General features: G+C 41.2%; 1 protein-coding gene across 2 annotated transcripts in view; it reads left to right on the top strand.

Annotated features, from left to right (window-relative positions):
• Positions 1 to 23,145, top strand: part of LOC122564758 (astrotactin-2-like) — a 1,559,828-nt gene that overhangs the window by 698,058 nt on the left and 838,625 nt on the right. The window contains exons 9-11 of one of the 2 annotated variants that reach the window (XM_043719930.1): positions 5,799 to 5,883; positions 11,694 to 11,768; positions 20,420 to 20,557. In XM_043719930.1, the coding sequence (XP_043575865.1) occupies positions 5,799 to 5,883; positions 11,694 to 11,768; positions 20,420 to 20,557 (298 nt within the window). Of the gene's footprint in view, positions 1 to 5,798; positions 5,893 to 11,693; positions 11,769 to 20,419; positions 20,558 to 23,145 lie in introns of both variants that reach the window. The other variant, XM_043719929.1, reaches the window with a different exon arrangement.

Here is a 23,145-nt window from a genome sequence, read left to right on the forward strand (position 1 = left end):
GGAAGGGAACTGAATCTCTTCCACTGTTTCTGATTTTGTTTACAGTGCATGTTTGTTCAGTGACATGAATATTGTTCCCTAGAAAACAAAACTAAACCATTAAAATAATGGTTCTTTTTATAAACCATGTAATAATTGATAAGAATGTTTGGCAGTTCATAATTCAAGCCATGAGCAAGTGAAAAGTTTACTTTCCTGGATGTTCTTTCTGGCTTTTAAGTTTATGTGAGCCATGAGAGACCGTGATATAACCCAGAAGCTGAAATATTGTGAATAAAACTTTGCAGTGAGCCTTCTAGATACATACACACCTCAGGCTTTCTGAAGTGAGAACTTGCATCCTGACCTTATTTGAGACACTGAACCTTGATAAGCATGTACAGTAAAATTAAATTTTCATTTGCCATATCCATTCATAAAACTATTTGAAACTTACAAGGGTTTTATAAATATTATATCAACTTTGATGAAGGGATCAAGAATTTAAACACATGATTTGATCCTGGATAATAATATGTTGATGATGTGCTCCTCTATTGAAAATGATAAATCAGTGTATGACGAACAAGACCTTGGCTGCAAGCTCTTCTATTTCCACACAGCGTCAGATTCAAGTGTCTATTCAGTAAAACTGAACTTTCAGCCTACATTTACCTTTGCTGTTATTTGATCTAACAAAGAATCCGAGCTGGGCTTGTATTCTGTTTCAACGCCACGATCAGCTATCCTTAGTAGCCACACACGCAAACGACAAGCAACATGAATTCGACTGGGACAACACTACCATTATAGGACAAGCCAAACAAAGAACAGCCAGGAAATTCCTAGAAGCTTGGCACTCATCCACAAACTCCATCAACAAACACATCGACCTGGACCCAATATACCGGCCACTACAGCGGACAGCTGAAACTGACAACCGGAAGCGGCAGGGACAGGCCACTATAAATGCCGGAGGAAACACCACAGAAGCGCTTCACAGGAGGCTCCCAAGCACTGAGGATGTCACCTGGACAGGGGACAAAACGTTTGCAACAAGAATTTCCAGCTCGGCGAACAGAACCACAACAACGAGCACCCGAGCTACAAATCTTCACCCAAACTTTGAATCTGGTCACTTATTTCTAGATTGATCAGTCAATTGTTAGGTATGCCAAATATTTTTCAAACCAATATCTAAGGCTGCTGTTTGTCTTACATGTAAAAGAGTTTGGAGTCAATTATTTATCTTTCAGATGTAAATTTCAGTGAGTTACTCAAGTAAAAGAAATTGCAAGTAACCATGATTAATACTTTTATTCACTTTTTATTCTCGTGTCTAATTAGGTTGATCATTTTTTGAAACATGTCAGAATATACCTTGGTGGCAAACATTTCCTTAGGTTGGACTTAAACTATGACTTTTTTTTAGGCCAGGATGGTAGGAACAGTATTGCTGTACCTCAAAACCCCCGTTTTACTCTCTTGCCTTCATTAGAACCGAGGACAGCACAATTCCATTAGGTAGACGAAATATTGTTCTTGTAATTACGTAACGCTGACAAAAATCATTCACTGTGGTCACTCCACATCGAACAATATTGCTCAACTGTTCTTTTGTGCAATCAACTCACTCACATGGAAGTGTCAAGTTTATTCCTGGGTGCTCTCCAAAGTGCAGTGTGGTATACAAACCATTGTTGACAATGTTGACAAACATGTCCAAAACAATAAAAGATTATTTTTAAAAAATAACTATTGCCTATAGCTTTATTTCATTCAGCATAAAAGTGTTATGTCATCACTGGTGTTAACACTTTAGAATTGTTGTTATTGGTACTTATTTACTGGCTCTTGGAGGTTGCATATATACGAGACTTGAATTTGTACATCCTGCAATGTTATAGTTTTAAACCTGTTAGAGGATGGCTGAAGTCCACAAGCACACACTTTCCTTTTGACAGGCAAAGCTAATAAATGCACTGAATAAGATGGCCTATTTTTAATCAAACAAAGTGCTGTGGATTTTAGAGATCTCAAATAAAAACAGAAAGTACTTGAGAAACTCGGTCTGGCTGCATCTGTGGACACAGTATTTTTATTGATCTTCCTTGCAAAATACAATAATTCCTTTTGCTTTGGTCCCTTTTGAGAAGGCCAATAACAGTAAAACAGATTATCTGGCCATTCGCTGTAACTACTATCCATACCTACCTCACAATGGTGACTATATTTCAAAAATACTTCACTGATGGTGCTTTGGGTTGCCTTGAGATCGTAAAAAAATCTGTAACGGCAAGGCTTTCTTCTAACTTCTGAAAAAGACTTAAGGTGTGTCCTAAATCTTTATGCAAATTAGGTTACATTTGTAAGTTATGATGAGACCTGTATGAGGAACTTTTGCCTAAATGTTTGCTGTAGGTCAACGCAAAGATGAGAAAGAGTAGAAGAGGCAGTCAGGCAAATCTGGAACAGCTGGTCCCTTGATTTGTGCACCGGTTGGTTCCCATTTATTCTGAACCAATGTGGGACTGAGAATTATAGAATCACTACAGTATGGAAACAGACCATTCAGCCCAACAGGTCTACACTGACTGTCCAAAGAACATCCCACCCCAGACTAATCCCCCTACACTATAACCTGCATTTCACATTGCTAATTCACCTCACCTACACATCCCTGGACACTGTAGGCAATTTAGCACACCCAATTCACCTGACCTGCACATCCCTGGACACTATGTGCAATTTAGCACACCCAATTCACCTAACCTACACATCCCTGGACACTATGGGCAATTTAGCTCACTCAATTCACCTCACCTACACATCCCTGGACACTGTGGGCAATTTAGCATACCCAATTCACCTAGCCTACACATCCCTGGACATTATGGGCAATTTTGCGCACCTAATTCACCTAAACTGCAGGTCCCTGGACACTATGGGCAATTTAGCACATACATTCCACCTAACCTGCACATCCCTGGAAACTATGGGCAATTTAACACACCCAATTCACCTGACCTGCACATCCCTCGACACTGTGGGCAATTTCGCACACCCAGTTCACCTAACCTACCCCTCCCTGGTCACTATGGGCAATTTAGCACACCCAATTCATCTAAACTACACTTCCCTGCAAACATAATGGGCAATTTAGCACACCTATTTCACCTAACCTGCACATCCCTGGACACTGTGGGCGGCACAGTGGTTAGCACTGATGCCTCACAGTGCCAGAGACCCGGGTTCAATTCCCGCCTCAGGTGACTGACTGTGTGGAGTTTGCACGTTCTCCCCGTGTCTTGTGGGTTTCCTCCGGGTGCTCCGGTTTCCTCCCACAGTCCAAAGATGTGCAGGTCAGGTGAATTGACCATGTTAAATTGCCTGTAGTGTTAGGTAAGGGGTAAATGTAGGGGTATGGGTGGGTTCCGCTTCGGCGGGGCGGTGTGGACTTGTTGGGTCGAAGGGCCTGTTTCCACACTGTAAATAATCTAATCTATGGGCAATTTAGCACACCCAATTCACCTAACCTGCACATCCCTGGACACTGAGGGCAATTGTAGCACACCCAGTTCACCTACCCTGCACATCCGCGGACACTATGGGCAATTTAGCATACCCAATTCACCTCACCTACACATCCCTGGACACTCTAGGCAATTTAGCACACCCAATTCACCTAACCTACACATCCCTGGACACTATGGGCAATTTAGCACACCCAATTCACCTAACGTACATATCCTTGGACACTATGGTCAATTTAGCACACCCAATTCACCTGATCTGCATCTTATTGGAAACCAGAGCACCTGGAGAAACCCAAACAGGCACAGGGAGAATGTGCAACCTACGCACATACTGTCGCCTGAGGCTGCAATTGAACGCACACAACACTTGTGCTTTGAGCCATTGTACCACCTTGAATATGTTTTGCTCCCAATACAGTAATGAAAATGTTGCCAATGGATAAAAATGCTGGAAGGTTGTGTGACATCAGTTTTGTGCATCCAGGGTGTTTATCCTCTAAGTAGATTGAACACGTTATCTTGGGTGTTGGGAATAGGTCCAGTCATTACCAGTTACTTATGATCAATGTAATTATTTTACAAATTCAGTATTTACTAGATTGTAATCTCTCTAAGACTAAACAAGGCCAAGTTCCTTTCTTGTAACAGTCTGTGATCCATAAAAAAGGAATATCGTGAAATACAAGGATGGAAAGGTTCACTGTCTTCATACTTGTAGCATACCTGACATGAATATAGTGTTCACATTGCTGAAATTCAATTGGCAGTGATAAATTGGTAACTTAAAGGTCTGTAATATGATCAAATTAATCATTGTATAGAAATGCTATCAGCATAAATGGCATTGAAGGCTCCTGTTCACTTTTCTTTAGCTCAGTGGAATGTTTAATATTGGCTCTACAGCCTTGTTAAATGTATAGATATCAATAATATTCTATTCTAGTTCTCTTAAAGCTCAAATACATTGTTATATTTCTTTTAGACATATCCCATGTGTGCTTTGTTCTTTCTGTTATGAATTGTAATATTTGTACCAAATGACAGGTCATAAATCAATGTGTCGAGGTCTCTAGGATGGAGATGGAAACTTTTAATCTTTAGTATTCGATCAGGTTTAAGATGTGAATATTTTTACGGTCTGAAATCACCGTAAATCCAATATTACTGCACTTTTTTGAATCTGGGAGGTAGAAATTTGATGTTCTTGAAACGGGTAAGAACACGTTGTCTTTCTGATGATATGTAGGCTGCAAATTAGTGAGTTTGATTTTGTTACAAAACCTGAAACTCTGTTATGCCTTAATGTGTGAAGGTTTGAGTAATGAAATGCTTTATCCTCTATTTTTAAAAGCATGCATTTTTCCATTACGCACTTCTGTTTGAATCCAGTTTCGACAGAAAAAGATGATGGCTTCCATCTGTTACTTGTTAATGGCCACAAGAGAAATGAGCTCTGCCAGCCTCCATTCAGTTCTCGGTAGAGGAGATCCCAAGGTGCAGCCTGTCTATGAATTCAACACTAATTGGCAGTATCACTGTAAGATACCAATTGAGAGAGAGTTCAGGTGTATAAATGTCACACTGGTGTGATGGGACTGTGCTATTCTCAGGGTGACAGTTCATTTTCAAGGCAGTCAGCTGTATTCTGGCATTGTTCACCTGCAGGTTCATTTCACACTTCAGAGTCTAACTGAGTTTCAGATAGTACCAGTGTTCAGTCAGAAACCAGATTCTAATTTGAGGCCTGCTTAGAATCTAAGACTGTCTTAATCACTGGGTAAAATTGCTGGCTTACATTCTGGGTGCTGTGATCCATCACTTTACTCTATGCCTGCGGGAAATACTGGCATGTTTCATTATCTGGAAAGTGTTGGAGAGTTAGCATTTATAACAATTAAAGCTCACAAATGACTCTATTTGTATCCTGCTGTAAATAGGTCCTTGAATATTCAGTCTCATCATGAATGGGTTAATGGCTGGGGATTGAATTGAAATGGGAAACAGTTGAAAAAATGTACAGAATTGCATTGGTGTGGCAAGAATTAAAAAAAAATGCAGATACACAAATTAATTAAAGAGGTGACACAGTAAATACATAGTGATGTTAAACCTTAATGTAAATCAAGGTGAGAACTGACTTGTAGAGATTGACTAAAATTGATTTTTCATGATTGGGATGTTTCAATATGAAGGGCATGAGCAGTGATTGCTAACGTCAAACTTTCCTGCAGGTGTTCACACCTGAACGTTTTTTAAATCTTTCCTTTTTGTCTTTTTCTTCAGGTGAATGTGGCTGTCATGATGGTTACTCTCCAGATCCCATTCATAAACATCTTTGCGTGAGAAGTGACTGGGGACAAAATGAAGGGTTAGTTCGGTAAATGAAAACCAACATGTATCTATTGTATGTTACATGGTATACAAGGGAAGCATGTCCAGTTCATTACAACGTGTGCATTTTTTAAGTGGAATTTTGCCAGGTAATTCCTTGCATCATAAACAACAGCAACGGTTAGCATAATATTTAGTCTGCTCCTCATATACCTGTAACCAGTACAAACACAGGTGTGTAGAGAGTGATACCTGAGGAACAGACTCAGTAGTTTGCTAACTGATGCTGTTATTTATGATGTTGTTTGGTACACCTGGACATTTACTTATCCTGCATTACTCTCCTGTCAATTCGAAGTCAGCTGCCAGGTCCCTAAAGCCTTCTTTGGCATAGAAATCACATACAAATTATGTAGAATTTTACAGCACAGAAATAGATCATCTAGGAGAGGACTATGTTGATGTTGATGGTCTGTGTAAACATGCCTCAATATTTCTTGATGTCTTTCTGTTTCTTGCTTCTTCATGAACTTCAGCTTCATATTGAACACATCTGTGCTATTCATCTGAACCAGTTTAAAAGGAAAAAGTTTCTCATTTCTCCTGCATTTATTATTAGATTTAACAGCAATAATATTTGTCATGTTATATTCATTCGTGGGATGTGGGTGTCGTTGACTGGATTGGCATTTATTGCCTGACCGTAGTTGTCCTTGAGAAGGTGGTGGTGACCTGCCTTTTTGAACCACAGCAGTCCATATGCTGTAAGTTAATCCAACTTCCCTAGAGGGGGACTTCCAGGATTTTGACCAGGCGACAGTGAATGAACGGTGATATATTTCCAAGTCTGCATGGTGAGTGGTGTGGAGGGGAAATGCAGGGCGTGATGTGCTCATGTATTTGCTCCCCTCCACTTCTTAATGGAAATGGACATGAGTTTGGAAGGTGCAGTCTAAGGGATTTTTGTTCAATTTCTGCAGTGCATCTTGTAGATAATGCACACTGCTGCTCCTGAGAGTTGGTGGTGGAGGGATTAGATGTTTGTGGATGTGGTGTCATATAAGTGGGCTGCTTTGTCCAGGATGGTGTCAACTTTCTTGAGTGTTTTTGGAACTGCACACATCTAGGCAAGTGGGTAGTATTCCATCACACTCCTTACTTGTGCCTTGTAGATGGTGGACAGGCTTTGGGGAGCAGGGAGATGAGCTACTTGTCACAATATTCCTAGCCTCTGACCTGCTGTTGAAGACATTGTGTTTATGAGGCAAATCCAATTGAGTTTCTGATCCATGCTAACCCCCAGGCTGTTGATAGCAGGGGATTCAGTGATAGTAACACCTTTGAGTGTCGAGGGAAGATGGTTGGATTGTCTGTTATTGCAGATGGCCATTGTTGGCATTGGTCTGGTGTTAATGTTAGTTGCCACCTGTCAGCCCAAGCCTGGATTTTGTTCAGATCTTGTTATATTTGAACGAGGATAGCTTTAATATCTGAGGAGGTGTGAATGGTGCTGACCATTGTGAACCATTGGCAAACATGCCCTCTTCTGATCTCGTGATGGTAGGAGCGCCATTGATGAAGTAGCTAGAGATGGCTGAGCCCAGGACATTACCCTGAGAAACTCCTGCAGAGATGTTTTGGAGCTAAAATGACTGATCTCCCAAAACCACAACCATTTTCCTATGTACCAGGTATGACTCCAATCACTGGAAAGTTTGCTCCCTGATACCCATTGATTCCAGTTTTCCTTGGGCTCCTTGATGCCTCAATCGATTGAATGCAGATTTTGATGTCAAGGGCTGTCACTCTCACCTCACCTCTGGAATTCAGCCCTTTTGTCTGTGCTTCAATCAAGGTTGTAGTGCGGTCAGGAGCTGAGTGGCCCTGATGGAATCCAAACTAGGCGTCACTGAGCAGGTTATTACTGAGCAGGTGCTGCTAGATAGCACTGTTGATGTCACCTTCCATCACTTTACTGATGATCGAGAGTAGACCGATGGGGCAGTATTTTTCTCAGTACAGGAACATACCTGGGCAATTTTCCACATTGTCAGGTAGGTGCCAGTATTGTGACTGTACTGGAAGAGCTTGGTTGGGGAGCAGCATGATTTGGAGCACAACACATCAGTACTATTGCTAGAATGATGTCATAGCCCACAGATCTTGCAGTATCCAGTGCCTCCAACTGCTTCTTGATATTGTGTGAGGTGAATTGGATTGGCTGAAGACTGGTCTCTGTGATTCTGGGGACCACAGTTGGAAGCCAAAATGGATCATCCACTCAGCACTTCAGCTGAAGAATGCTTCAGCCTTATCTTTTTCTACTGATATGTTTAATAGCTCTGGTTATGGATTTTCTCACTGATTAAACCATGGGCAGCACGGTGGCACAGCGGTTAGCACTGCTGCCTCACAGCGCCAGAAACCCGAGTTCAATTCCCACCTCAGGCATCTGTCTGTGTGGAGTTTGTATAGTCTCCCCATGTCTGCGTGGGTTTCCTCTGGGTGCTCTGGTTTCCTCCCACAGTCCAAAAATATGCAGGTTAGGTGATTTGGCCATGTTAAATTGCCCGTAGTGTTGGGTAAAGGTAGGGGAATGGGCCTGGGTGTGATGCTCTTTTGAGGGTCGGTGTGGACTTGTTGGGCCGAAGGGCCTGTTTCCACACTGTAAGTAATCTAAACATAAAGAGGATACTTCCACCAAACAAACCTCTTCATTTCGATGGCTACCTGTTCTTTTTTTTTGAGCAAAGAATTTCAACCTGTTCTGTCCTTATTGATAGTCATTCTGATTTCAATATGCTGATAAGGAAGAAACCAGGATAAACAACCCAAGCCCAGCCATAATGTAAGTCTAATATGCAGCATGTGAGTGAGTTGTGGTTGTGCTTTCTTGGAACAATAGTTTCTGATACGTTTCCAGTGAATTTGACTGCTGAACAGTCCTTTAAAAATCTTTACATTATCAGAATCCATGCCCAGTCATGCCATGGGACTGGTAATATATTCATAGAACATAGAACATTACAACGCAGTACAGGCCCTTCGCCCCTCAATGTTGTGCCGACCTGTGAAAGCAATATAAAGCCCATCTAACCTACGCTATTCCATTATCATGTTTGCTCAATGACCTTAATGTTGGCAAGTTCACTATGTTGCAGGTAGGGCATTCCACGCCCTTACTACTCTGAGTAAAGAAACTACTATTGACGTCTATCCTATATCTATCACCCCTCAATTTAAAGCTATGTCCCCTCATGCTAGCCATCACCATCCAAGGCAAAAGGCTCTCACTGTCCACCCTATCTAATCTGCTGGAAGAAGTGACAAACTCACAAAGAGCACTCGGGTTCTGGTATCATTTTTGTAAAATGTTATCCATTTTCTTACTGAGATCTGCAGTGGAAAATGTTATAGCTTTGCTTGTCAAAGTCTGTGATTAAAATGCATTTCTAGAGCAAAACAGGAAAATCTTTATTAGTGAGATCCACCATTCCATTGGATTCTGGTCGGATTGGGTGGATGTTAGCTGGGTTGAGACATGGGTTTGGGACTCAATAACTCACGTGCATATGACATAACAACAACAGCCCATTCTCTCTCCTTGCATCTCAATCTTTACTTTTCCAGCAAATCCTTTAAATTGAGCACTTTCTGCCCACCAAGATAGAAATGTTTTTCTTTGAAATAGACTTCTAATATGATTCTTTGGTCCGCATCTTTTTGTTCTCTCTGGAGGACCAATCAGCACCTGATGGCTGCTTTAAGTGTGGAATTTTCTGGATTGAATGTCAGTGCCTCTTTATGAATTCCATCACTAAATGGATGGTCAAGCTACTGTGCCTTGTTCCTGACTCTTAATAAAAGAGATTGTACTTTTCTGTTGTTTTCTCTTGAATCCTCAAGTCACCAATTGACAGGACCTGATTCCAACTACAGAATGCAAGCCAATGGAGTGCAAGATTTTTAGTCTTGTACTGCTCCCATGGTAAATGTTTCAAATGCAAAAGCAGATAACTGGTTACAAGGTAAATGCTGAGTCTGTCAATTGGACCACAGGGTTCCGCTATAAAGCATAAATGTTATCTTCATAGAATCCCTACAGTGTGGAAACAGGCCATTTCTCCCAACAAGTCGAAACTGACCTTCCAAAGAGTATCCCACTCAGATCCATTCCCCTACTCTACATTTCCCCTGACAAATGCACCTAGCCTACGCATCTCTCCACACTATGACACTTTAGCATGGACAATCCACCTAACCTACACATCCCTGAACACTATGGGCAATTTAGCAAAGCCAATTCACCTAACCTTCACATCTTTGGACTGTGGGAGGAAACCGGAGCACCAGCAGGAAACCCACACAGACACGGGTAAAATGCATAAACTCCACACAGTCAGTCACCCAAGACTGGAATTGAACCCAGGTTGCTGGTGCTGTGAGGCAGCAGTGCTAACCACTGAGACACTGTGCCACCCTATTCTTCATTTTTTTTTCCCATTTTTATTGTATTTTCAACACATTACTTCATAGAATATGGTCCAAATGGAACTTACAATCTTTTTCTGTCAAAGTCTGAAATTGGAAATGACATGACCCATTGAGTATTCTTATTCAAAGTGGAGGGATCATCTTGTGCACTCGGTTTTCTTTTGAGTGGAATGTGATGACGTATGAAAGAGACATTTAATGTGTGTCAAAACATTTGTTAAGGATCAGGAAATACCATTGCTTGGCATGGATCAGTTTACTGCAAGGTTTACTCGATGAAGCACTTTATTAAAATTCCCACATGCTCTGCAGAGTTGAAGGTCATGGGTTTGCATTCTGTTTCTTGCCGTTTTTGCTGACAATCAAACCATCAACCGTGGAGGAGAAAAACAAAACAAAAATCAACCACGGTTCCTGCTAATTATTAAGCAGCCTAATGTAATGCAAGAATACATTGACATCAGATTAAAAAGGGAGTGATATGGCCCTGTACATTCTGACATCATATATTCTGTTGTTTTCTATTGAATCTTCAAGTCACCAATTGACAGGAACTGATTCCAACTATAGAATGCAAGCCAATGGAGTGCACGATTTTTAACCTTGTACTTGTTCCCATGATAATTGTTTCATATGCAAAAGCAGATAACTGGTTTCATGTTGGCTACATGTTGCTGACAGGTATTTGAAAGGACAGGTTAATTTTGACTGTCAGAAGTAGATGAATTGTGTGAGATATAAAAATGTTTAAGCCTCAAACCCAATCTCAACCTGCCTCCAACACACTAACCTCCCTGTTTGATTGAGATGGGCTGGAGACAGACAATGAGCCTGCTTTAGGAGATGAATGTCTACTTATTATGAAATTGGGATCCTGACATTTGACAAGTATAATTGGGGAGCGCTAGTTTTGCCAGGCTTCAGGAACATAAGCAGCTCAAGGGAGGTTCAGCATGAAGTGTTTTGACAGCACTGCTTGTTGGTCAGGAGGAGAATGATTCCCCTCAACCCCAAGGCCAGCCCACAACTGCATGTTGTCCCTTCCCTCCGATTTCCAGAAACCACATCCCTACTCACCTCAGGATCAGATGCCTCAAAATAACTTAAGCAGATGCAAGCTGTTTTATCAATTAGAAGCCAAATATTTCAGTCAGACTGACTCCCTGACAAGTTTCCTGTCAAGAAGAATAATTCAGCAGGAACTCTCCCTTATGGCTCAGTAGTGTGCCAATATCTGAACGCATGATAATGTACAATGCTTAGTCCGGTGATTATATTTGCAATAATCAATTCAGTCTTGGTATTGAGTAATATCCTATCATGTGTGTAATTGTTACTGATTTTTTTTTGCAGACCATGGCCATATACAACATTGGAAAGAGGTTATGACCTTGTGACAGGGGATCAGGCACCAGAAAAAATATTCAGGTAAAAGAAAAGTGAATTTGCTTCATTAACTTTTTTTTCCTTCTTTTGCAAAACAAATTAGTTCAGAAAGGTTTTCTGTTTAATTGGTTCTAGATAATCAATTCTTGTCAAATCTCTTATTGTATCGCTCACTTAAATCAAAGTACACCACTTTAACATATCTTAGATTCAATTTAAATGCAATTCCTTGTTTCACGGGATCAGTAGATATGTATAAGAATTTTTTGTTTTCATTTTGGGATAGAATTCAAGGAAATTTTATATATATCTGCATTTTATGTATATCCTGAGTTTTGTTACTTATGCATAAAACTAGTTATAACTCGACACTGCTGATAAAATCCCTGCAGTGGAAGTAGCCTATTCTGCCTATTTAGTCCACACTGACCCTCTGAAGAGCATCACACCCGGACACACAACATGACTAATCCATTGAGCCTGCACATCCCCTGGACACTATGGGCAATTTAGCACAGCCAATCTACCTTAACCTCACATCTTTGGATTGTGGGAGGAACCGGGAGGAAACCCGTGTAGACACTGGGAGATTGTGCAAACTCCACACAAACAGTTGCCTGAGGCTGTAATTGAACCCAGATCCTTCGTGCTGTGAGGCAACAGTACTCACCACTGTGCCACCTTAAAGTCACACTGTCGGAAAATATGTGGAGAATTGTAGTGGAAAGTGTTATGCTTCTGCAGTAACACAGTGCTTGTCAGAGTCTATGATTAAAATGTGTTGCTGGAGCAGAATAGGAGAATCTTTATTTTACCTTTTACGTCTGCTGTACATGACCCAGAAACATTTTGATATTTGAGCTGGTTGCCTGTCATTTGCAGAAAGATTGCATGCTGCAGCCTTGCAATTCTCCTTGCTGGAGTGCCTTGCTGTGTGATTCCCTGCTTGCTAAATGACCTGTAAATGTATTGTGGAAGTGTCAAGATGGTTATGAAGGGTTGGCACATGACAGGTGAGGGTGTGCTTATGCCTGGTGTCTGTGGAGATGCAATTTACTCATACCCAACGTGGAGGTCGTTCAAAGCAAGCAATGAGATAAATGTGCTAGGTATCTACTCTGGTTTCTGTTTCGAGTTTCGTCAACATCTAGGCCACTTGATAAATCTGGTAAGAAAGGGAGTTGAATATTAATGAAGTGAGTTGGGCTGTCAACAAAGCACTTAATAAGCAATAATTCCCCTGAGTTGGCCATTCTGCCTGGTGAGAAACTCATCACACCATTGCAAAATACATCAAAAATTGAGCCAGATGCTCTCTACAACAAAATGTGTCTGACTGGATTTCTCACCCGAGTCCACATTGCTTAGACCCTCATCAGACAGTGCCTATTATTTTTAAAAACATTTTAATGAATGTCCTATGATTTTGCTCCGAGTAGACAGTGTAATGACAGTTTGTATGTCTTGAGACAAATTGATTTTGGTAAGCAAAGTCTTCAGAATGGCAGATGGTGCTAAACAAATATGAACCAAATTCCTCTGTTAAAGGCTTCTGATTGTTTAGATGTGTCATGTCTAAAATATGACAGATGTTAAATAGAATAGAGTTCTGTATGCAGACAGAGGTTAGCTAGGCTGCTTTAATTTGTTTTCTCTCAGCAACAAAGGGGCCATCTGAAACATGTGCTCAGTCATGCACAGGTCTTCCCATCACTCCAGAGCCCAGTCAACCAGTTTGTTTCATCAGAAGACCAGTACTAAATTCAGCCTGAGAATATGACATAGAGAATAAAGTGTGCCTGCTGATGCTGTATGTTGCCTTTGACTGCTGTACAGATTGCAGCTCTAAAGCTTCCTTGCATGTGCATAATGACAGTCTGAAGGCCTGGAGTGGGAAAATGATCAATCATCTGGAGAGAAGAAATGCCATCAAATTGAGATGTTGCTGTCAGTTACCTTCTACCTCGCTCTTTTAGTCTCTGTGGTTTTAGACTTATCAGGAATGTGGCAGTCCAACCTTCCCTCTGTTTCAGAAAGGAAATTTTATGTGGGAAGAAGTATATTTAACATAAATAAAAACTGAAAGAACTGTGGGTGCTGTGAATCAGAAACAAAAACAGAAATCGCTGGAAAAGGTCTGGCAGCATCTGTGGAGAGAAATCAGAGTGTTAATGTTTTGGGTCAGGTAACCTTTCTCAGAACCAATTCTGTGGAATGATTTCTCAACCCGAAACATAAACACTGCCTTCTCTCCACAGATGCTGCCAGACCTGCTGAGTAAATTTAACCTTTCAGTTTAAAAATTTACAAATTATGATATAAATGCAATTTCAGATTAATCTGATGGATTTGTTTTCTAATCAACCTGTTCAGAGATATTATGACATACCTCTGCCGCATGTGGGACTTGAACCCAGGCTTCCTCACTCAGAGAGACAACAATTACAGAACAAGATCCCTCGAAAGACAAGTATTGTACATATTTTGAATCAATAAAAGCATCTTAATGAATGTCCTTTGATTTTGCTCGCAGTTGACAGTCTAATGACAGTTTGTATGTCTTGAGGCGAATTGATTTGGTAAGCAAAGTCTTCAGAATGGCAGATGGTGGTTCAATGTGTTCTGATGTACCTTTGGAGCAGGTTGAATTCATGTTTTTAATTCAACAGTAAGATTGTAAAACTGTGCTACAAGAGTTCTATCTGATAAACTGTAGCCAATTTGTAGTCTGTATTTGGTCAACATTAATAACGCTGTTTTGTGGGCTTCCAGCTACTTAAATGTAAATTTTGAGTATTGGTCACTCCTCTCACAGGCGATTGAATACGGATTTCACTTTTACCTCAATGACTCAAAACGCGCTATCTATTTTTTTCTCTCTCTATAACCCACTCACCAGCTCTTCACTTGCATACCAATTAATGAAACAAATTATGACACAAGGAGAAGCAGATGGTGTTCACCCCATGCAGTCCAGAGAGGAGTAAATGCAGCTGTACGATCCTTCACAATGAAGCAGATAACTCTTCAACAATGACACATCTGCGCCAGACGAAAAAGGAAAGCTGAGGTTACACTGTGGTTAGCATTCAAATGTTTTCACCTGTTCCAGCTGTTTTAGTGACAAGAGTTGAAATCCAGCTTGACTCCTCAGTGTGATTAGACACTTGTGAAGTTAAACGTCTGCAAAACACTTGTTATTGACCATATCCCATGTTTATACTTAGTCATTGTTTAGTTCACTGCTAATAACATAGTGGATCCCCTAAACTGCTAGTCACAGTTAGACAGAGGGCACAGTACATTGTATACACAGTGGTATTTTAGCACAAAACTCATTATTTAACTGGTATAATGTATTGCCTACCATGTCTTGTCATTTTAAGGTCCACATGATATAAATAGATAAAGTTTTAGATCAGTTGAGGCTATTTTATTTTTTGATTTGTATTACCAATAAATAACATTTTTAAATCACATAATTATTTCTAAAAACTTCATTTTTCAAATCTGTGTGAAAAACTAGGCAGAAATTGCACATTGACAGTCTTTTGGAGAATTGTTTGAGTGCTACAGAATTGAGATGGTGAATTTTGTGGAGACATTGCAGGTGTTCATATGAACTGGAGAGTGTTGGGGAGAAAGATATTACTTTCTGTATCTCTCAACTTGCAGCTACAGCCCAGCATTACTGTAATTAGCTGGAGCTGGGGGACACATTTCACAAAGTTTGCATGAACATTTGTAGCTCAGGTGCTGGTTGTTGTCATTGTAGTTATGTTCGCCGAGCTGGGAAGTTGATTTGCAAAGGTTTTCATCCCCTGTCTATCTGACATCTTAAGTGCTTCGGAGCCTCCTGTGAAATGGTGCTGTGCTGTGTCTTCTGGAATTTATTTGGGTCCATTCCTGCTGCTCCTGGTTGCTCGTTGTAGTAGAATTAGAATTCCTACAGTGTGGAAACAGGCCCTTCGGCCAACAAGTTCACACCGCCTCTTCAAGAGTATCCCACCCAGACCCATTACCCTACATTTCCTCTGACTAATGCACCTAACCTGCATTCCTGATGAAGGGCTTTTGCCCAAAATGTCAATTTTCCTGCTCCTTGGATGCTGCCTGACTTGCTGTGCTTTTCCAGCACCACACTCTCGACTCTAATGCACCTAACCTATACATCCCTGAACGCTATGGACAATTTAGCATGGCCAGTTCACCCAACCTGCACAGCTTTGGACCATGGGAGGAAACCGAGCACCCAGAGGAAACCCACACAGACATGGGGAGAATATGCAAACTCCACACAGAGAGTTGCCTGAGGCTGGAATCAAACCCAGGTCCATGGTGCTGTGTGGCAGCAGTGCTAACCACTGAGCCACTGTGCCGCCTATTGGCTGGTATATTGGGTCCACGTCAATGTGTTTGTTGATGGAGTATGTGGATGAATGCCATGCTTCTAGAAATGCTCTGACTGTCCTCTGTTTAGCTTGTCCTCTGATCATTGTGCTGTCCCAGTCAAATTTGTGGTCCTTGTCATCTGTTTGTATGACTACTAGGGACAGCTGGTCATGGCATTTAGTGGTGAGTTGGTGGTCATGGATGTGGATTGCTAGTTGTCTGCCTGTTTGTCCAATAAGTGTTTTGTGCACTCTTTACATGGAATCTTGGAAATCATGTTTGTCCTATACATGATGGATGTAGGGTGTTTTGTCCTGGTGAGTTGCTGTCTGAGTGTGCCTGTCAGTTTATGAGCTGTCATGAATCCCAGTGGGCGAAGAAGACTGGCGATTAGTTCTGAAATGTTTTTTATATAAGGTAGCATGGCTAGTGAGTTAGGTTTTGGCATGTTCTCATCGCATTGTTTGTCTGTTAGGCATCTGCGGATCAAGTTGCGGGGCTATCCGTTCATGATGAAGACTCTGTAGAGGATTAGGATTGCATTAGGACCCTGTTTAAAAGGGCTGCAGCATTTCCGACCGATGAAGAGGAGAAGACCTCTGCAGCCACTAAATGCCATAACCAGCTTTCTTGAGGACACATAGATGACAAGGACCACAAATCCGACTGGGATAACACAACAATCATAGGGCAAGCTAAACAGGGGACAGCCAGAGAATTCCTAGAAGCATGGTACTCATCCACAAACCCTATCAACAAGCACATTGACCTAGACCCTGCCACTACAACGGCCAACTGGAACCCGCAACCGGTAGCCGCAGGAATGGAAACAAATAAATCCCAGGAGACACAGTACAGCATTGCTTTGCAGGAGGCTCCAAAACACTGAAGATGTCACCTAGACAGGGGACAAAACGTCTGCAAATCAACTTCCCAGCTCGGAAAACATACCCACAACTATGATAAATTTAACACTTCTCCAGTTTTATTTTCATTAATAATTCTTAAGATATGGGCATTTCTACAAAGACAGACCTTTATTGGCCACACTGAGTTGCCCTCAAAAGGTTGGGAATACTCGATCAGAATTGGGTGTGAATGTCATATTTACACACTTCTTACGCGGTAGCACATATTCCAACACTGGACAGTTGCAAGTTTTAAAAAAAGGAGTTAATAAATCTGATTAGATTGTGCAAATGGAAAATTCTTCAGACTGTTCCCCAAAAACTCTGACTAGTGTTCACATGAAAGGAATTACTGTTCTGGAAACTTAAGTTTTTGAAAGCTGGATGTTGTCTTTCCAAGTGTTATTAAAATTTGTACATGAAGTAATGTGGTACTTCAAAAGAAGTTCAACCTTTATTTGATGTGTTTCTGAATTGAAAACAGAAACCTTTGAATGTCATTTACTGTCTGCAAGTGCTTATGTTTTGTGATGAAAGTCTTCAAAGATCAAATGAAATTAGATTGACGTATTTCAAAGAGGAATGACATATGAAGTCACTCTAAGTCTTGGTCAATTTTCTTGACTCTGTTTCTTCTTCCATTCTGAACAGTCATTGATAAGATTGAATTTATGCAAATAGAATTCAGGCTTTTCATTGAATCTCAGAATTGCTGTAAAATCACCCGATTTGGTCCATTATCCCTGCATCTGTCCTTCAAATGAGCATTGTTACCTAATGCCAATCTCCTGCTTTTTCCTCATACAATCGTACATTCTTTTTTACCCAAATAAGTGTCCAATGCCCTCTTAACTGCTTCAGCTGAACCTGCCTTCACCACACGTCCATACTGTAACTACTTGCTGATTGAAAAAGCTTTGTTTTTTTCAGAGGTGGTGTGGTGGCTGAGTGATTAGCGCTGGTACCTCACAGCTTCAGTGACCTGGGTTCAATTCCAGTCTCGGGCGACTGTCTGTGTGGAGTTTTCATGTTCTCCCTGTGTTTGCATGGGTTTCCTCTGGGTGCTCTGGTTTCCTCCTACAGCTTGATGATATATAGGTTAGGTGGTTTGGTCATGCTAAATTGTCTGTAGTGTCCAGGGATATGCAGGTTAGGTGGATTAGCCATGGGAAATGTAGGGTTACAGGGATAGGGTGGGGGGTGAATTGGGGTGGTTGGCTGAATTGTCTGTTTCCACCCTGTAAGGATTCTATGAATTAACCGCTTGCTTCTTTTACAAGTCACTTTAAATTTATGCACTCTCATTCTTATTCCTTTTATGGAGCTGGAGCAGTTTCACCCTATCTACTTATCAAGCCTGTTCATGGTTTTGAAAACTCTATCAGATCTCCTCTTAACCTTCCTATCTTAATCTCTCCTCATAACTGAAGTGTCCCATCCCTGGAACCTAAAGGAGATTTTTAAAAAATATATTTCAATTGATCAAGTGTCTTTCTTTGAAATGTTTCAATGTAGACTCTGTCACAAGAAAGATTGACCTCAGATGTTGGAGCACAAATGCTGGATTAATATATTGGAGCATGAAGAGGGGGTGTTGCATTGTTGATGGTATATCAAGCCAAGGACCATTGTTTATTTTATACTGGTGGCTCAGCTGAATGTTGAACATCCTACGATTCTATTCAAGAAGAATTTTTGTGGTGTCGTGGTCAATATTCTTCCATGCGCCAACAATGCCAATTAAAATCAAGCTTTCCTCATAGTTCGCAATACCTTGTTATGTCTAAAATGCGTCTATTTACCTGTAAATAGTTCCATGTTTGGGAAGCACTTGGGAAGTTATTGAAGGTTTAACCTGACAACACCTCCATGACATTTGCCTCATTGACCCATGGTTTTCCAGTTCAGGGATGGCAAAGTGTGTGAGCTTCAGTATGTGTGCACACTTCTGGTGGTGACTGGACGAGACTACCATTTCAGTAAGAGCTTTAGAGGAGGCTCACCTGCCAGAGTATATCAAGTACACTGGCAGCAAGCTGGTCATGCAGGATCATTATCATGGCAGTTTCCTGAGACTTGGTGGCTTGTGTTTGTATTGTGGTGGAAACTGAGACTAGATGGGCTGGCCAATACTTCGATCCTGGAAAAGATGGATTTCAAGCTCTGCACATTTACCTGTGTCAAACACCTCTACGCTCATTGAAACTGCTGTCAAGATTTTAAAGCCTGTCAATGTGTTTTGTTGTGCAGGAGCCTATCAGTGTCAGACTATACTCACTCTTTTGTGGCAAAAGGCCATAAGTTGCCGCAGGAAGTATCTAAGTAGGATCCAGAATTGAATCCAAAACAGTCAATATCAGAGTTGATGTCTGAGTGTGAGAAAGAGTGAAAATTCACCTTATTCCACCTCTTGCAGTTTTGGTCTACAGTTCATAGCTATCTGAAAGGGAAAGGCACAAATGTAAGATTACTGTGTATCCTTACACAATTATGGGAGGTCAGTTTGTTCGGTTGGCTGGACAGTCAGTTTGTGATGCAGAGTAACACCAACAGCAGGTTCAATTCCGGCTGAGGTTACCATGAAGGGCTCTCCTTCTCAACCTCTCCACTTAACTTGAGATGTGGTGACCCTCAGGTTAAGTCACCACCAATGATCTCTAATGAGAGAGCATCCCTATTGTCAGATGAGACCATGGCAATTTGACTTTTACACATTTTTGCAGTGGGATGCAAGAACAAGATTGAAGAATGTCAGTATGTGTGAATGTGTTCGGGTAATATGGCCATCCTGATTGGTTGGTTGAAAATGTGCGAGTCGAAGCCTTGCCAAAATAAATCAAATGATAGGTTTGATGCACCGTGAGTGAGGCTTTTGATGTAGTTGGCAGAATATGGCACTTGAAGATGCATTCTTACATATTTGTGTGAACATTTTCCAATAAAACCCTCGCAATGGATGCTGCAACTATCTGATCGCAACATCTTTGCAATATTTGTCTGCATGCCCTGGCCCCTTGCAACATCTCTCATTGTCTTCATGTCCTCAAAAAAGGCCTGCAGTGCAATGCGAACAGTAGCACCCTGTTCTCTGCTACTTAATGCATTTTCCATTTCTTCTCAGGCCAAAAGCTATCTGTAATGCACTTCCCCTTTAGTTAATGCTGGCTAACTTCGACTTGTGCTAAGCTCTCATGATTTCTCAACTCTTACTCAGAGCTACAGTCATTTGACAACATGTTATGTGTCTGTTCTGTTCAATCATCAGACAGTGTATTTGCAGGATCGCAAGTAATGTATGAAGGGTATTCCCTCACAGTGACTGCCCCCATCCAAATCAGAGTTCAATCCAATTTTCCGCTCTCTATATTTATTGTTGCTTCTTTCTCTTTATAGATCTACCTACAGTCTGGGTCAAGGTTTATGGCTGCCAGTTAGTAAAAGTTTTGTTGTGCCTCCAGTGGAGCTGTCCATCAGGCCATTAGCGAGCTGCAAGACCGATGTCCTGGTGACAGAGGACACTGGAGAGGTCAGGTAAGATTACCAATCCCAGGCACAAGATGGAGGGAGTAAGGACATTTTAATTGTGTTGATGTGATTGTATTATCCAGAAATCAAATTAAGAAGACATTTGCCAGCTGTTATTTCTAACTCATCCAATTCGTAGAATAATTTGCTGTATGATGGATGTTGCCATTTATCTGTTTATTCAGTTTTCTAATGTGGCTTTCCATCATTTTATGTGACATGCATATTAAAATAGGCCAGTTATGTAGAACGGAATGAATGCATGAATCAATTATTATCTCTACTGTCAGTTGTGTTATTTTTGAGTTTCAACAGTAATGTGAAGAGTTGTTCCTTTACGTTACAACAGTTTTAAACACTTCCTAAAAATCCATTGTTTTTCTTAACACTTTATATTCTAGTTTTGCCCGTTATGTATCAAATTTACCCTCCTAAGTGAATGCTTCTTCCATACAACGTCCACATTTGTCTTTATTTCTGGGTCAATTTAATAGCACTGGTAAAGTAGCAATGCAGACCAATTTTCAGTTGATTTGTTTTAGCTAGAACAAAGAACAAAGAAAATTTACAGCCCTGGAACAGGCCCTTTGGCCCTCCAAACCTGAGGCGATCCAAATCTACTGTCTATACCTGTTGCCCAATTCCTAAGCATCTGTATCCCTCTGCTCCCCACCTGCACATGCATCTGTCCAGACACATCTTAAATGAATCTACCGTGCCTGCCTCTACTACCCCTGCTGGCAACGCGTTCTAGACACCTACCACCCTCTGTATGAAGTACTTGCCACGTGTATCCCCCTTAAACTTTTCATCTCTCACCGAGAAAGCGTGACCTCTCATTGAATCCTTCAGCCTGGGGAAAAAACTTATCTCCATCTACCCTGTCTACACCCTTCATGATTTTATAGACCTCAATCAGGTCCCCCCTCAATCTCCTTTTTTCTAATGAAAACAAACCTTACCTACTCAACCTCTCTTCATAGCTAACACCTTCCATACCAGGAAACATCCTTGTAAACCTTCTCTGCACCCTCTCCAAAGCGTCTACATCCTTTTGGTAATGTGGCGACCAGAACTGTACACAGTATTATAAATGCAGCTGAACCAACATCGTGTACAATTTAACATGACCTGCCAGCTGTTATACTCAGTACCCGCCTGATGAAGGGAAGCATACCAGATGCCTTCTTGACCACTCTATCCACCTGTACAGCAACCTTCACGATACAATGGAATTGAACTCCCAGATCTCCCTGCTACTAAACTCATACATCTGCAGAATACCCTTAGATCTCCAAAAAAACAACAGATACAAAATTGATACTGTTTGATGATCTAATTATCAATTATTTGTATTTGATAGTAAGTAAATGTCAGTGATGTATACTTCCAGTGGATGTTAGCTCCACTGACCAAGGAAATATAAGGTGTGCAGTCCCGTAGAGCGTGGCACAAGTTTGAACTTTGGCCATCATTATTCATCCAAATACAAATTACACTGGGAGTTTAGTTTTCTGAATTGACATGATGTTCAATTTTCCACTCCTATTTGCATTATCAGTAACTTAAGATTGTTCATAAACCAGTACAGTCTTGCAAGAATACAGAACAGATTTTTAAAAGAAAATGTTAAGTATTTCTAAATACCTGCTTCAACCCATTCAGTCCACACAAAGCCTCTGAGGAGCATCCTATTCAGACCCAGTCCTAGCCCTGTAATGCTGCATTTCCATTAGCTAATCTACCTTGCCTGCACATCGCTGGACACTTTGGGCCATTTAGCATGGCCAATCCACCAAACCTGCATATCTTTCACAACCTCCAATACTGGAGGTTGAATAAAGATTGAACCGCACAAATGTAGCACCGCATAGTTACATGAAACACAACTATGATCTACTCTGCGTAAATAAAGGAGTCCAGACTGACAGCGACTTTCATTGTCGAGTCTCATCCATTTGAGTATTATCAGCAAGGCACAGGTCTGTGATCCCTCTTGGTCGTTGAGTCCATCCTGTTTCATGGTTTGGCCATGGCTGGGCATTCACTTGGCTGGAGTATTTCTGAGCTGTTGACACTGCTTTCCAGGTTTTAGCCAATCTCACACATGGAAAAGGAAAGCTCTTATCTCCTCTTCTGCCAAACAGAAGAACTGACCTCTTCCTGGTTTATTTATTTCTACTCCTCAAAACATTTTTTTCTTCCAGTCTGTTTGCCTTTGCCTTTGTGCCTGTGTCTCCATGCTTACCCTTTCATGCTGTTGTTCTTCTCTTTGTACTCTCATTGTGACTGCAGATCTTTGTGTTGGCTAGATAATAAGCCCTGTTGTTTAACTTAAGTCCTGATTGATTGCTTGGATTGCCAGGACACATTGACAAACATACTTTGTTCTGGATCAGTGGTGCTGGAAGAGCACAGCAATTCAGGCAGCATCCGAGGACAGGCAAAATCGATGTTTCGGGCAAAAGCCCTTCATCAGGAATAAAGGTAGAGAGCCTGAAGCGTGGAGAGATAAGCTAGAGGAGGGTGGGGGTGGGCTAGAGTAGCATAGAGTACAATAGGTCAGTGGGGGAGGAGATGAAGGTGATAGGTCA

Source organism: Chiloscyllium plagiosum, chromosome 30 (genome assembly GCF_004010195.1).
Source record: "Chiloscyllium plagiosum isolate BGI_BamShark_2017 chromosome 30, ASM401019v2, whole genome shotgun sequence".
In the NCBI taxonomy this organism is placed as follows: domain Eukaryota; kingdom Metazoa; phylum Chordata; class Chondrichthyes; order Orectolobiformes; family Hemiscylliidae; genus Chiloscyllium; species Chiloscyllium plagiosum.